Source organism: Pteropus alecto, unplaced genomic scaffold (genome assembly GCF_000325575.1).
Source record: "Pteropus alecto unplaced genomic scaffold, ASM32557v1 scaffold11, whole genome shotgun sequence".
Lineage (NCBI taxonomy): Eukaryota > Metazoa > Chordata > Mammalia > Chiroptera > Pteropodidae > Pteropus > Pteropus alecto.
Window position 1 is genome coordinate 312019 of NW_006431956.1, and position 13809 is coordinate 325827.

At 50.6% G+C, this 13809-nt stretch overlaps 1 protein-coding gene and 1 long non-coding RNA gene across 2 annotated transcripts; both read right to left on the minus strand.

The window, feature by feature from the left end:
* Positions 1 to 3932: 3932 nt before the first annotated feature.
* On the minus strand, positions 3933 to 4776 carry LOC102889053 (malignant T-cell-amplified sequence 1). Its single transcript, XM_006906937.3, has one exon. The coding sequence runs from the start codon at positions 4629 to 4631 to the stop codon at positions 4086 to 4088; it is 546 nt and encodes a 181-aa protein (XP_006906999.1). The 5' UTR covers positions 4632 to 4776; the 3' UTR covers positions 3933 to 4085.
* A 6380-nt stretch (positions 4777 to 11156) lies between these two features.
* Positions 11157 to 13731, minus strand: LOC107195322. Its single transcript, XR_001516429.2, has 2 exons — positions 13650 to 13731; positions 11157 to 13348 (listed from the first exon to the last, which is right to left on the minus strand). It is a non-coding gene; the product is annotated as an uncharacterized LOC107195322 (long non-coding RNA).
* Positions 13732 to 13809: the final 78 nt, after the last annotated feature.

Sequence of the window (13809 nt, forward strand, 5' to 3'; positions counted from 1 at the left end):
ATAACATTAGGTCCATAATCCACTTTGAGATAACTTTTGTCTGCATTGCAAGATGTGGGCCAAAGTTCATTATTTTTACATATAGATGCCCCACAGCACCCTTCTTTGAAAAGACTATTCTTCCTCAGTGGAATGACCTTTGCAGTTTGGAGAAAATCACTCGACACTATTTAGCGGGTCTCTTTCTGGACCTTCTCGGTCCCACTGATTCTCGTCTCTGTCTTTTTGCCAACATCACGCTAACGTCTCTACCGCAGCTCTAGAATGAGCCTTCAAGGCAGGTGGTGGGAGCCTAGAGACCAAGTTTGCTCTCCCTTTCTCTAAATGGTTTGGGCTCTTCTGTTCCTTTGAATCGTCATTAAAATTTTAGAAATAGTTTGCCAATTCTTATTAACAAATGCTGTGTGATTTTGACTCAAATTATATTTTAAAATGCATACGTTCATTTGGGGAGAACTCACAGTCTCGCCTCAGGGAGTCCCCCAGTTCACGAGCAGGGCCCGCCACTACGTTTACTGATGTCTCCTTTCGTAAGTGTCAGAGGTTTGGCGTACGGCGCGTGCACGCGCTCTGTTAGACTGATACACAATTATTTGAAGTTTTCTGGTGCTAACGAAAATGGTATATTTTCAATTTCTAGTTATTCAATAATCACTTACAGATACGCAATTGGTTTAAAAATATTTATTTGCTAATCTCACTTATCTGTTTTAGCAGCTTTCTGGTAGGTTCCTTTGGATTTTTTACTTAAACAATTGAGTTGTCTGTGAATAAAGACAGTTTAATTTTTTATTTACAAGCTATTTGCCTTTTTTCCTTTTTCTCCCATGATTGCACTACCTAGAATGGCCAGCAGTGGTCTTAGGGGACATTCCTATCTTGATCCTGATTTTAGGAAGTGTTCAGTCTTTCACCAATAAATATGTTAGCTGTAGGTACTTTGTAGGTTTATTTTATTGGCTTGAGGACAGTTTCTTTTATTGAATGAATTAATATTGAATTATATGAAATGTTTTCTTCTGCATCTAGTGAAATGGCGTGCTTTTCATTCTTTAATCTATTAATATGATTTACTATATTGATTGATTTCTGAATATTGAACCAGCCTTCCATTTCCAGAATAAACCCCACATTTTGCCATTTTTACATATAGCTGGGCTCACTTTGCTAACGTTTTTTAAGGACTTTTGTGTTGTGTTCATGAAGGATATCGGTCTGTAGTTTTATTTTCTTGTCTTTGGTTTGGATTTTGGGGTAATGTTAGCCTGAAAAATTGAGTTAGGAAGTATCCCCAAAACCTCTCTATGGTAGAAGAAATTCTGTAAATATTTTATTATTGCTTCCTTAAATGTTTGGTAGAATTCACCAGCAAAACTTTCTAGGTCTGGGGTTTTTGAAGGATTTCAACTGCACATTTAATTACTTTAATTATATGTTTCTTCCTAAGTGAGCCGGCGATTTATTACCATTTCTTCTTTCTCTGTGAGTTTTTCTCAATCCCTATCGGTTGAATTCAGGTCTATCTCCCCATCGCCTTGGTAACACAGACCAGGGTTTAACACGTGTGCGTGAGAACCTGTGACGGACACAGGAGGCCATGCTGTCTCCCCTGCTTGCTACTCAGGGGTAGCAGGAGAAGCTAGCCCGTGCATGGCTGGAGCAGCCCAGGGCATTTTTCTCCTTTGGCCCCGGCCAGTGGCACCCCCTCTGGGCAAGCGCCTAAGTGTCCAGAAAGACCCTAGGCTCAGGGCAGTATGCTTTTGCCCTCAGCACTTTCCGCCACCCCTAAACCCCAAGCCGCTCTCCCCACGGGACAAAGCAGGATGGTGACGTGGGCACCTGCGCCCAAGAGAGCGGGAGAAGTTTGAGCTCCTCCTAGAATAAGCTGCTCACACCCATGCACTCAGAGTTCCCTGATTTTCCCGCTGAAGGCCCAGGGTCCTGGGAACCACCTCGATCCCAGTAAATTCGGTAGCTGGTCGCTGCGACCCCTACCCCACTGAATCCCGCGATCCTTCAGCTTTGTTCTAAAGCGACTGAGCAGGAGTCGAGGGGGAGGGGCCTCAGGGGCCTGCAGGGGCGAGTGAGGCTTCTCAAAAGCAGCCAGGCCTGGCACTGACTTTCGGTTTCCTGTTCCTCTCAGTAAGTCGGTGGATAGCACCGAATTCGGCGTCGGAGACCCTGTGACTCAGCAGTCACAGCTGTATCACCTTTCGGCAAGGGTCCAGGTGAACCGGGAAGGGAAGCAAGGTCAGGCGTGTGCCTAGGTGGGGAGACCTGAAAGGCGGCTTGGGAGAGACCCCGAGGGCCTCCTTTCACCTCTTGGTGGGGACAGCTGGTGAGGATCCGGTAAAAGAATCGTAGGGCTGCTTACCTTGACTATCTCCCTCGGTGTTTGTCAGAGTCCTTGGCGCTCCGGAATCTTGTCACGAGAAGCTTAGAGGTCCTCCACGTGGCCAGACTCAATGGTGTTGACTGGGGTGAAGAATTAATAGGGACAAAAGCCCTAATCCTCTGAGGAAAAGATAGTGCTCTGATGAGAAGTGTTTAAGAGTTGTCACAGGTAAAAGATGATTCAAACGTGGAGATTCATGAGGACGGAAGGCCAGTCCTTCCACCTCTCTGTTTCGGAGCCATTCCTTCCTACCTCCCTGTCCCCCCAATGCCATTCCCATCAGTACTCCCTCTCTTAGAGAATCTTTCCCCTCCACGTATAAAAATACTCGGAAACCTCATCAACAAACATCCAACAACAATAAAATTAACAGCAAAATAACCTGAACTCCAAAATATCTTGACTATATCCTTCCTCGAGCTTTCGCCCATTATCTTCTACTTCACAATCAAAATTCTGTAAGGAATAACACAAACTCCCACAACCTGACTTCACTGCACCCTTAAATCTACGCGATCGATCCCGAATTCCTGAAATCACGCTGAAACTGCTTGTGCAAGAGTCACTGATCAACGTTCATTTGACCCATCTTATCCTCCTTTAAGCAATTTTTCGGTTGGGTGTCTATGCCATTCTGTAAAAATGGGGATACCTTTGGCTTTAAATTTCAGAAACCTCAAATAAAAAGAAAGTAATCTAAGTTATCTTGCATAACTTAGCCACATCCTTTATAAGATATCACAATACAGGGACTGTGCGTGATTGATTAATCATCAATTCCTAAATCATCCAAGGCACTGTGTGTGCATGTGTGTGTTTGTGTGTGTGTGTGTGTGTGTGTGTGTGTCAAGAGGAAAATCACGTGCCAATGCCTGCAGCACGGAAACTGTTTCTCCCATGTGCCTGTAAGAGCCAGCTAAACCTTTTCCGTAAATCTTTTAGTGACCCCTCCTAACACAGGTCACATACCCGCCTATAAATCAAGGATTCAAAACCAAGGGAGAAAAGAGACCCGTTTTCCTAGGGGTTCCTAAATAAAGATCCTACTTGGCCTTAGGCCCCATGCCACCTATAAATGAGTCCATCTCACAGGGAAACACAGCGCCACGTGGGCCTAATCAGCATTTACCTGGTTCACATGGAGAGAGTTCTGCCAGCAAGGAGGGCGGGCTGATTGTTGAGTGGACAACCAGTGATGCTGGCTGTGTACTTTCCACTGGATTTTCTGTTTCTGGTACAATCATTTAAGCTCCCCATTTTCTGCTCATCCCATAACCGTTCACATTACTAGTTGTTCAGGGTCCCCCTCTGGTCATTTTCTTTCTCCCAACTTTTCACTCACATCTGCAGGTCTGTCTACCGACTGTACGCTCCTGACTTTGAAATCTATTTTTCCACAAGAGATAACTTACCTGTTTGAACTGATACCGGTTTGGACAGACAAGACAGCAGATCTCAACTAATTACCCCTCTGCAAACACGCATCCACAAGCGCACTCACACAAGCGTGAATTCAATGACATACACAGACATATGGCGTCATTCCAAATCTTTACTTTTTTTTTTTTTTTTAGCATCCATTGAATTTATTCGACGTAACCACAGAGGTACCGTCTTCATACCGCCACACAGACACAAACACAGCCACAGCACAATGTCCATATCGGCGCAGGCGCACTCCTTCTGCGGCTCATTTATACGTCTTCATGTGCCACAGTCCGTCGTTTAGATAATGGATATTTTCGATGCCGATCCCCTTGTTGACTTTCTCGATGTCTTCCGCAGACATCTTCATGACTCCGACACACAGGGCGTGCTGTTTTCCTTCCGCCATGATGGCCACCACCGTATCCACCGCGGCAGGGTACAGCTTGGCCCCGGGAGACGTCAGGCCTGGACACATGATGTTCGCGCCACTGAGGACAAATTTGATGGCTCCTTTATCCACCTGCTGGCGCGGCAGGATAAACGGGTACTTGTGGAGCAGCCTCAGCGTCGGGTAAAAAGGCCCTTCTCTTTGTCTAAAAAACAGCAGCTCCCCGTTGACCGTGAGGATCTCTATGTGCTCGTGGCACCGCACTATTTTGACGGGGTCTTTCTTGGGCATGATTTGGTTAAGCCACGGTTCGATGCCTGGAAACTGCTCTGTCAACTGGTTCTTAATGCCCTTAATAACGGACGTTTTCAGCTGGATGCAGTTGGACACGTTTTCCTTCTCGTCGAATTTCTTGAACATGATCCAAGGTGAAGGGGGCGACAGTACGGAAACGCCCGCAACCAGGGAAAAGCTGATCCCGCGAGGCTCGGGCAGGAGCGCTTACCCGCGGAGCGCCGGCGAGACGGTCGCGGCGGCTGTCGTGACCCGGAAGTGGACGTGCTTTACGGCTCTGCGTCAGGTCTACTTCCGGCCCGGGAGCGCGGCGGCGCGGAGGAGGCGGGTAGGCGCCGGGGCGGGGCTTGGGGAGGAAGAAGCGTAAAAGCCGCTTCTGGCTGCGGGATGGAGAGGGAGGCGGGCGCCTGTCTGTTGTTTTTTGCCAAATCGTCACCCACTTACCGAAGCCAGGAGCAGGGGGACGGCCCCTGGCTGATAGGCCGCTCCTGCCCACCACGGCCCCTGCCAGGGGTCGAGTCCTGCTCCCTGGTCCCCCCATCCCGCAGCCCTCCGCCGCCCTCACGCCCTCTGTCGCTGCTGGCGCCTGTATAAGTGTGAACCGATGCCGCCTGTCACTCCTCAGCGCCACCTCGTCCCGTCCGCGTGGAAGCTTTGTGGCCGGGAGGGATGCAAATGTGGATTTCAGTCCTTTTAAATGTATATCCGAACTCATGGCTCTGAATACGGTCTGTCTTGACGAGTGTTCCAGGCGCCCCTGAAAAGAATGTGTATTTCACTTCGTTTGGGTTCAGTGTTTGAGTACGTCCGATGCCTCCTTGGTGGAAAGAATTGTTCAGGTCTCCGCCGCCCTTACCGATTTTCTGTCTACTCGTTAGTATTACTGATCGGCATATTGAAATCGCAGCATATTGAAACTATGATTATGGATCTATTTCCCTTTTCGGTTCTATCAGCTTTGGATTCATAGGCTTTGAAGCTCCGTTTTAGGTCCATACCCATTTAAGATATAGAAGTCACCCTGTTAATTAGGACTTTATTCGTATAGATTTTACTTGTCTTTTTAAGAAGCGTGAGGTCCGTGAGGACAGGATTTGTGTATTTTATCTGTGTTCTTTTTCACCTACCGTAAAAGCTGTTTCATACTGCCTACTGCATACGCAATGAGTGACTGATAAATGAATGAAAGAAACCTTCCTCTTCGCCAAGGTCTGGTTCCTTTCCAGCCCCCCCACCCCCGCCAGTGCTAGGTGAAAAAAACAAGGGCAAATTCTTGCTCTCTGGACACTTCTCTCCAGTAAACACATGCTTGATGTGGGAAGCCTACACTGCAACAGGAGTTAGAACAGGTGCTGGCTATAAGTGGACAGGTTAGATATGTTTCCCTGTTCTCAGGACTTTATAGCAGGTGAGTGTGTCGTGTGTAACTTTCCCATTCTCAGGACAAAAATCTGTGTTAGTCTGGGTTCTCCCATACTATCTACCTATATGTATGTATTTGCGTGTGTGTGTGTATGTGTATGTGTGTGTGTTTAATTATAAGGAATTGGCTCACGATTTTGGAGGGGTTCTCACATCAATAGTCAACAAGCAGGAGACCCAGGAGAGCTGATGGAGTAAATTTTAGTCGGAGTCCAAGTCCGAAGTCAGAAGATCAGTGTCCCAGCCCAAAAGCCACGAGGCAGGAGAAATGCCCTCTTACTCAGGGTGAGTCAGCTTTTTTTGTTCTAGTCAAGCTGTCACCTGGTTAGATGAGACCTGTCTACATGAGGGCAGGCAGTCTGCTTTATTCTAATTAATGTGTTCATCTCACAGAAACACCCAGAATAATAATTGACCAAATATCTGGGTACCCTGTAGACCAATCAAGTTGACACATAAAAAATAATCGTCACAAGGGTAGGCCATCTTACATGAGGCAGTATAGGTGGGGTGTTTGCATGTGCTGACCCTAGGGCCCAGGAAAGACCGCTCCATCACTTACTAGAAATCTTGGAAGTTCCTGAACTTGTGTGTGTCAGTTTATTCATCATGAACGTGTGGTTAACAAGAATACCCATCTCCTGGGGGTGAGGGTGAGAATTGCTTGAATTCATTCTTAAAACAACTGGGTTTTAAGTATTTCACATAGCTGTTATTAAATTAACATCAAAAAAGTTACATGAATGTTTTAATACGCTTCATACAGAATATAGTACAACCGGCTCAAGACTTGAGCTTTCCTACTTATGGTGGATCCTCTGGTCTGCCTCCCTGAGGGTTCACTCCAGTCACTGTGATCCAGTGAAGAGTCACACGTTTCCAGACATGTCTCTGGTTGTTTTAGGAACAGCTAACCTAGCCCATTACATACGAGTTTCATGTGCTTAACGCTGTAAAATGATTATTTTTCTTTAGTCCTTAGGGATTGTCCTGTGGTCTCTGTGTGTGAAGTTGGCATTGTGTGAGCAGCATAGACCAGATGTCATAGACATTCACGAGAGAAAAAGTCATTACTGGCTAGAATGACCAGGGTGACCTGTCCATTAGATTACTGATAGCTTCATCAGAAGTGATCCGATTTGGCTATCAGAGAAATTCCCAAAGGATTTTTTTAATGGAGCTATTTTAGACTAAGGGCTCTGAGAAAGTGAAGTCTGGAGTTCGTAGCAATAAAAAATCTTTTTGACGCTAATAATCACTTTTATCTAAAATCATACTCAGTTCTGTACAATGTAACTCTTTTCCTGGGTCAACTTTTTCTTAGCCCACAAGCATCTATTTGCTGTCTACAATGAAAAGGACACTGAACACTAGTTTCTGCATCTAAATTCTTCAGTTAAAAAATGAAAATACTTTTTTTTTTTTTTTGGTCTTTCTAAAAACTCACCTTCCCTAATGGGGCTTGGTTCTTATGAAAGATTCTAAGTCTTTAAGGTTGACCTACATTAGCATATGAAAAAATGTGATACATAAGTGTTGCTTTAAGTAATACGTTAAAACATTAGAACACACTACCAATTTATTTAGGTTAAATAATTTTAAATCAATTCAAAATTAACTATATGGATTTTTAAGAGAAGAAGGAAAGTTAGGGAACCAAACTCAGTGTCTCAAGCCTGGGGTGTAGCCCTTCCTAAGTTTTATTAGCCTCCTTCAGGATCATTTTATTTCCTTGTGAAATCTCAATAATACTGTATATACTTCACAATGTATGTGGGTGGTTATGGGAAATAAACACAGCATATGAAAGACTTAGTTAATAGTAATAAACAGTACATTTAAAGGGGTTTCATTTATTGCAAAACACCCCTACAACCCTGTGGTAGTTGTAAGATCTAAGATTATACTATCGATGTAAAAACAACCCTGTGGTAGTTGTAAGATCTAAGATTATACTATCGATGTAAAAATTTTACAGAAAATTATTGTAGCTTTGGATAATTTACTAAGTCAAATAGTCAAGAGATGCCAGAGTTAAATTTAATGTCGGTAATCTCAAGAAAGTATGTAATTGAGACATGATGAGTATATTGCAAAATTATTATGAGGAAACTGAGTTTCAAACATTAACTTTCATACAGATTGTCTGCATTTTGAGAAATGACCACTGGGGGGCAGGAGAACCAAACAAGTCCACCTGCTGCCGCCAAGATGGAAGTGCCGTGGGGTCTTAGAAGGGATATCCTCAACAGGTAACCGTGTTTTATCAGACAATTACGTTCCCTCAGTTTTATTTCCTAAATAAATCCATCCATCTCTGTAGGGTCACAAAGTATCCCCAAGCTCAGATGAAGCACGTTCTAAGTAGTAATCTACTTAATTTACAATTTGCCAATTTTTCCTATCTATAAATAATCAACAATAAAATAATTATTCCTAAAATGATGTCTATAAAAAATACATGTGAGCCTTAAGTTTGTGGCCTGCTTATATAGGAATTTTTTTTTCTCACGTTGCTTCAGTGTGAACTATTTTTGAAAAAAATATATATTTTTAATTACATGCGTTATAAAAATGACCTCACAAGATCCAAAATGTTGTAAATTATGTCTTCTACCTCATTGCTCCATGCTCCAGGTAACGCTGCTAAGTTTCTCGTACTTCCAATATGCTCTCTTCATACCGAGCACGTAGATGGTTAGGAAGGAGGGGTGTGCGCGCCCGCGCATGCCACACCCCCCACGTGGGAGGGGCTGCCCAGCATCTCGGGGCTCTCATTCCCAAGGCAGCCCCGCGGGGGGCTTGAGCCCCGGCCTGAGAGGGACCCCCTTCTCCTCCGGACCCCGCCCACCTCCCCAGCCTGGCCTCAGTTTCAGGAATGTCCCGCGAGGGCCGGCCGGGGAACTGCAGGAGCCCGGCTCGCCTTGGCCTTGGCCCCTGGGTGAGGGCGGCGGGGCACGCACGGGACGTGGGCAGCACGTGCACAAGACGCCACCTCTCCGTGTGCACAGCGCGCCCACGGCTCCCAACCAGGCAGGTCCCGCTGGTCCCCAGCAGCAGCTGCTCTGAGACTCCCCGACCCGTGGAACCCTCATGCTGCCTCACTCCAGCCAGGCGGGCCGGAGACCTGGGGACAGAGTTATGGAATGACCCCTGTCCCGCTGGCCTTGTCCCCAGACGGTCCCAGGAGCCCGCCCAGTGCATGGTCGGGTCGGGGTTCGCGGAGGCCGCAGGGCACGCTGCGGCAGGCCGGGAAAAGCCGCCTCCTCCCCGCCCCGCTCCCTCTTTTCTCCTGGCGGGAGTTCCAGGCAAGCGTAGGAGGGGGCCCCAGGAGAAGGGGGCCCCCCGCCGAGAGCAGTGAGTGTTGGGGCAGTTACTGTTGTGCGCGGCCCCCGCGTGCTCAGTGAGCTCAGCTCGTTTGTAGGTGAGCAGTGGCACCGCGCGACCAAGACCAGCTGAACCCAGGCTCTGCGGTCAGGATAGGAGCTTGCCAGTCACGGGGCTGTCACCCAGCTTCCGGTCAGTCTGCCCCAAAGGCTGCGATGTGCACAGAAGCCCAAGGAGGTGGCCCCTGAGCACCACCTTGGGGGTGGTTCCATCGCGGTTGCGGGGCTATGGGAGGGGTGGTGCTGGCAGGAGCTCGCAGGGCCCCTGGAGGCGGGAGTGGCGGTGAGGGGTGCTCGCTGGGCGCGTCAGGGCTTTGAATGCCTGGGGCGCACGGATGCGTATGGCTCTCACAGCCTAAGCAGGGGAGCCCAACGTGCCGAGGACGCTTAGGCATGCAGAAAGCAGTCCGTGCAATACCTGACATCGACAGAGTGAGGGAAAAACGACACGATCATCTCAACTGATGCAAAAAAAAAAGTGACACGATTCATCCCCCTTTCATGATAAAAACCTCAGTAAACTCGGACTAAAGAAATGAACAACTTACTGGAGACCGTAATGCAAAGCCTGAAGCTCTCACTGCGAGGCGGGAACCGCGAGGGTGTCCGCTGCCACGAGGGCGCCGAGCGTGCTGTCCCAGCTGCGGGCTGGCACAGGGCCATTCCAGTGGAGCTTGGAAGGGCTGGAGCCTTTTTTGCATCTCTAAACCCCCAGCAGCTTCCCTGAGCCCCGTTTTGTGAAGGGCTCTGCTCACACAGGCTCAAGCGGAGCTTGGCCTGGACGGAGCATATTCACGGCTGTCCAGTAGCTCACTGAGCTGCCCTAGACGTGCTTTCCTGAGGAAGGGGCACCGGGCCTGGGGGAGGGGGAGTAGGCAGGTGCCAGGCCATACTCTCCAGCCCTGCATGGCAGCCGGTTGCTCGGCTCAGAAGCTGGGCCATGGCCCTGCGATGAAGTCTGTGGACGTAACTAGTGGCCGTACGGCTTGGACAAAGCGTGCGGCCGGGCCTGGGGGAGGAGGAGCAGGCAGGCGCCAGGCCATACTCTCCAGCCCCGCACGGCTAAGAAGCTGGGCCATGGCCCTGCGTGAAGTCTGTGGATGTAACTAGTGGCCGTACGGCTTGGACAAAGCGTGCGGGGACTTTCGTGGATGCAGGCCCGGGCTCAGCACTGCCAGGTCAAGGTGTGCACCTGTGGGACCTCAGCGGTCCCGCGAGTGTCCTTTCAGTTCCCTCCAGGGGATCTGGTGGGGCCTCCGCTCCCTCGCTTTGCCCTCAGGGCTGCTTGTCACTACACATAAAACCTGCCGTGATGGTGACCCGATGCTCCCTGCTTGGTGCATCCTCAACAGGAGGCCGAGCACCGCTCACCCAGTGCTCGGTCGCACTGCGTGTTTGTTCCTGGCATTTTGAGTTTCCGATGTCACAGGGATGTTCAGCCTCGCCCTGGCCTTGGGTTCTGAGGGGTGCTGCTCTAGTTTCCATTCGTGTCCCCACTGGGATGTTTTCCTTGTGTTCAGTCGGCCACAGAGAACCAGCTGTCTATGGCTTCTGGCTCTCAGTGACACTTAGAACATATCTACTATAGGGACTTCAGTTTTCACATATTTTTTTTCCCGGAGTTTCCCTCTTAAATACAAGACTGCTATTTTGAATTTTAAAAATAATTTAACTAGTCCTTCTTAAAATGTGGGCAGACACAAAAACCCACATACTCTAGGATCCCACTTATATGACTAGTCCAGACTAGGTAAAGAAACAGACGAAACTGGCTGTGGGCACCGCAGTTAGAGCACGCTGGTGCTCAGCACGGGCACGTACTTCATGCCTCTGAACTGCACAATTTAAAATGATCAGAAGGTTACATTTTATTGAATCTAAATTTTAACACACAAAATGTTTATAAAATTCAAAAAGAGGAAAGAGAAAAATGGAAAAGAAACAAAAATTGCTACCAGCAGAGGGGAGAGACCAGCAGAGGGGAGAGCTGCTGGCTGCGCCTCAAGAGCTGGTGCTGGGGGGTACCGGGGGGTGTCGGGGGAGTGCCAGGCGCGCTCCAGCTCCGGAGCTGACGCGAGAACTGGTTGTGCTCTGGCTCTGGCTCTGGCTCTGGCTGTGCTGCCGGAGGAGGCACCAGGCCCCGTGACCGACACCTCGGGCTCCAGCGCTGTAGGTGTGCAGCTGGATCTAGCTCTTGAGGTGGTGCAGGAGCTGGTGTGGGGCCAGCGCCACTCTGGGGACACACGGGGACTGCAGGAGATTACCGCATGCCCGCCTTCCCACAGATCTCTCCAAAGGCAGATCCCGGCCCAAGCCTTCTGGAGACCAACGTCTTCCCAGGCGGAGTCCGCCTGATTGTCTGAGCCACCCCAGCACTGCCCCTCCCCATCCACGCCCACCCTCAGTCACCCTAGAGCTTGGCCCCAGTGGGCCCCTGCTCACCCAGCTGGGTCAAAAGGCAGGCAGGTGCTCCAGGCCTCGGCTGGGCACACCAGGCTACATGTCAGTCACAAACTGCTTCAGGCCGTAAAGTCCGCATCCTCCAGATGCTAGGCCCCGCCTCAGCCCATGTCCCCCACCATGGAGACAGGAGCCCTTTCTCTTGACCCAGAGCCCACGCACTCCTCTGGTTGTCCCTGGGGTCTGTCATCCTGACGTTGAGGGCAGAGGAACCCATATCTAGAGGAGGCCAGGGGGGCTCGCATCCAGTGTCCTGTGTCCTCTACCTGCTCTGATGTCTGCTGGGCCGGGACTGGACTAGAAGCCCGGGGGCAGGGACTTCGGATGCTGCATTCGGTGAGCTATGCAGAGCACCTAGAAAAGGCCTGCGCACAGTAGGCACTTAACATGTGCGTGGCTGTTGGAGTGAACCTCGATTCCGCGGTGCACCCTGGGTCAGGGGACCCCAGACAGAATGTGAAACCTCCTTTACAAACGGGGAGCAGCTTTCCCCAAGGCCATGGGATGAGTGAGGCCTGAGACAGACAGCTTCTTCACCTGGGAGAGAAAACCATAAACAAGAACAACCACAGCCCTGAGCAGTCCTCCCCACGGGCCAGGCCCGGGGTCAGACGTCAGGCTCAGGGTCAGTGCTCCGCACAGCTCACATTAGTACAGACAACAGCCCTGGGTTTGGCCCTTGTAGCACTCCAGGTTTCACACGAGCAAACTGAGGCTCAGAGAGGTGGAGGAACATTCCCAAGACACACAGCTAGGTGGCTGCGGCGTCCCCAGTGTGCTACTGTGGGCAGCAGCGGCACCTGCCTCTCTGCAGCAGGCTGTGCCCCATTGTGTGGAGAAGGGGGTGACACAGGAGTCTGCCCTGGAGGTCAGACACCACGTACTCTACCAGCTTCTCCTGCGTGCCTGCTTCACAGTCCCCACCCTGCAAGTCTCAACCAGGTTACCAGGTTCAGGGACATATTTTCACGCTGGAGTGGGACAAAAGAGGGAGGGGTCAAACAAAATGGACAGTAGCAAAATGCAAAAATACTTGTGGCCATAGTGTGAAGCAAATGCAGTATGTAAAGAATTTTTTCAGCCCCACAAATAAAAAGTAATTTTGCTTTTTTCTCAGTAGCTGAAGGAATCCATGAGGTTCTCAGAGCCCCCCGCCCCTGAACAACTCACACTGTGGCATGGAGGCCAGTAATAAAAGATGCAGGTTGGGATGGGGGCAGAGGCACGGCCAGAATGACCCCGTCCCTTCCCTGCTCCTGTTGCCCGCCCCTTGTGGTCAGCCCCAGCGCTGCAGCCGAAGGCAGGAAACCAGAAAACAGCACATTTTTGTTTGGCGTCTTCAGGGGCTCCCAGGCCCCAGGGGGCAAAAGAGCAGGACCTGCAAGCTCCAGGGGGTGATGAGAGGGACCTGGAGGGCTCCGATTTCCGCCCAAGGTCCCGGGCTGCCCAGCTCTCTCGCGAAGCCGCCTCTCCTCACCCCGGCCAGTTCCTCTTGAGCACCGGGAGTCTCCAGCAATGGGGGTCCAGCCCTGGTCTCCGGAGGGGCAATCCAGTGCCGCCCCTCGTCCCATGGACCTCGGGGTAAAAAGCATTTCCTGGATTCAGCGCGGCTGGCCATCCAAGGAGAACCGAGACAAAACACTCCTGCGAGCCTGCCCCAAGCTCAAGTCGCAGAGCGGGGGACCGGGCCTTCCCTCCCTCCCCGTGGGGTGGGGGTCGGGGGCCTACTCTGGTCCTGGGCGCCCAGGGCTGAGGACACAGCGCTCCAGACTCTGTCCTCTCCAGGCCGCCCAGGGGTGGCCGGGCTGACGCCGGGATCCGGGGGACCCCGGCCCATCAGCCCGGCATCGCTCCCCCGCCCCCGGATGCGGTGCACCTCGGGCGTGCTCCTGGGAAACTGGGACGCGGCCGGATCCTGCCGGGACTTCAACAGCTGGCGTGCGCCCCCCGGGCCAACGTCCCACCCCCCAGAGACGTGGGCGTGCCCGCTAACTGCTCGCCAACCGGGGCGCCCGCCGTCAGGGCCTCCAGCCAAT